This window comes from Rhagoletis zephyria, unplaced genomic scaffold (genome assembly GCF_001687245.7).
Source record: "Rhagoletis zephyria isolate East Lansing unplaced genomic scaffold, Rhagoletis_zephyria_1.1 Rzeph_scaffold_48943, whole genome shotgun sequence".
NCBI classification, from domain to species: Eukaryota; Metazoa; Arthropoda; class Insecta; order Diptera; family Tephritidae; genus Rhagoletis; species Rhagoletis zephyria.
This window is the reverse complement of record NW_016205998.1, coordinates 1-2,149: the sequence shown is the minus strand read 5'-3', so window position 1 is coordinate 2,149 and position 2,149 is coordinate 1. Positions and strand designations below refer to the sequence as shown.

The following is a 2,149-nucleotide window of genomic DNA, read 5'->3' as shown; positions in this document are numbered from 1 at the left end:
CTGCTGCTGCTGCTGGGCTGCTCTATCTGAGATATGTCGATCGGGTGGCCGTTGACCTTTTCGATTTCTTCAACTGTAAAGTGGAACGTAACAATCATTTACTACTTGTGTAGTTGCAATTTCAAGTCAAATTTACGTACTTCGAATCAGAATCGCGTAGCATAGCTGACACACTCGCTCTTCCTTATTCTCAAGGTACATTAGCTTCGCTTTGAAGTTGCAGCATTGAGAACACAATACTTTACCACAGGATCTGTCAAACAAAAATGGACGCGTCAACAATTGTGGGCAAAGAGAAGGTATAAAAAATAACTAAAAACGAACCTGCAGTGATGCCTTCGCTTGATGAAGGTAAACTTGGCATCACAGTGCAGACAGTTCTGGGCATCATCGTCAGGGATCCAAAATGGCTTCACCTTTCCCAGCGTCTGCTCCTCCTCGGTCAATCCGTTAGGCATCTCTTGTCGTTCAAAGTAGGTCGATAGGACGAGACCACCACGATTGTCTGCCTCACCGGTGCTCGTTGATGGCTGAGGGTGATCAGAGTGAGTCGGCTCTGTTGACGTTGTTGGTGCATCGATGCAGTCTGCCTGTTGAAGTTCACCAGCAGCTTCTACCAACTCTTCAGTGGGCACATCACCAGACAGTGTCAAAGTGCTGGGTCTGGCTGACTCTGGGTGCTCAGTGGTATTGCTGCTGCTGCCCACAGACTCCTCAACGCGATCCGTCGAGACTGGAAATGAATCACTGGAATCACACTCTGTAACAATTGCACTGGTTTCGACCACTTGATCATTAGCAGCTGATTCAATGGCAGCATCAACTTGACACTGCTCAACAGCAGTGGCAGCATCATCGACAGGCACTANATGAATCACTGGAATCACACTCTGTAACAATTGCACTGGTTTCGACCACTTGATCATTAGCAGCTGATTCAATGGCAGCATCAACTTGACACTGCTCAACAGCAGTGGCAGCATCATCGACAGGCACTAGTGTCGCCTCATTACCAGCGCCTGGTGCACTGTCAGTCGACTGCGCCACTTCTCCAGTTATGATTGCCTCTTCACCGGCCAAAGTGTGCCCCTCCGTTGGCTGAACACAATTATCTTCAATCACACTATCACTCTTCTCGAGTTGACTAGTTGCGTTGTGTTGAGTTTCGCTCAACTTTTCATCGCAGTCCTTCACCAGCACAGCCTCGTCTGCCGTCGTCGTATTGCTGTTTGCTAGTTCAGCGCTGCCAGCACTTTCCAGAGCCACCAAATCGCTTAGATATCTGTCCAATTCCTCCTCTGACATGTTGTTGATGTCTAACGGCGGAGAATCGGTCAGTGGCACTGTGCTATCAGCACCCAACACAGCTTCATTGACTGCGTCATTGACTGTGTCTGCTGATGCGCCTGCTGCTGTTTCTGCTTCTTCTGCTGCAAACGTTTGGGCCGCTTCTCTTTCAACATTTTCAACTGGACTTGAATAATCTTCTAGTGGAGCAGTTGATGATTCTGTAAAGTCGCTGGTAGTAATCTCATCTTCCTCTTCAACTTCCTTTGCTGCCACCAAATCTGAGCTGGTCACAGTTTCATTTTCTACAGTTGGGTGAACTGAATCATCAGCACTCGAAGTGGCAACACTTTCCTCAATTATTGCATTATCACAGATAAAATTATTATTATTGTTATTTACTAGCTCTTCAGGTTGAGATTGATTAATTTTTCGATTATCTGAATGCACTTCGTTTATCACCTCTACGTTTGTAATTGCATCGTCAAGTTTCAAGTTCGCGTCGATTGAGGTGTAAAAGTCAATCATTTCATTAGAGCCTTTGTCCTCTGCCTCGGAGTGGCACACATCATTAGCACTGTCATTGTCAACAGTAGAACTGGTGACGACAGTAGCAGCAGCTGCTTTCGGATTGTTGTCATCACCATGAGATGGTGTATTTTCTACAACCACATTAGCCACTGGCTGTACATGTGTAAGCAGCTCTTCATTTATAGCCTCAATGAAGTGCCCTTCATCACGTAGAGATGATGAGCTGTTTTCCGGTCCACTAGAGGAAACTGCTTCAGTACTAGGCTGCACAGCTGGTTGCACATTGTCAGTAAAGTGGTAAACTGACCCGTGGTTAGTTGCAGTGTTGTTT

At 46.4% G+C, this 2,149-nt stretch overlaps 1 protein-coding gene across 1 annotated transcript; it reads right to left on the bottom strand.

Moving 5' to 3' along the window:
• Positions 1-324: 324 nt before the first annotated feature.
• On the bottom strand, positions 325-2,090 carry LOC108355703 (zinc finger FYVE domain-containing protein 16-like; the record flags this gene model as incomplete). Its single annotated transcript, XM_017606845.1, has 2 exons — positions 325-733; positions 888-2,090. Coding segments are annotated over 2 exons (1,612 nt in total), but the record flags the coding sequence as incomplete, so codon positions are not given.
• Positions 2,091-2,149: the final 59 nt, after the last annotated feature.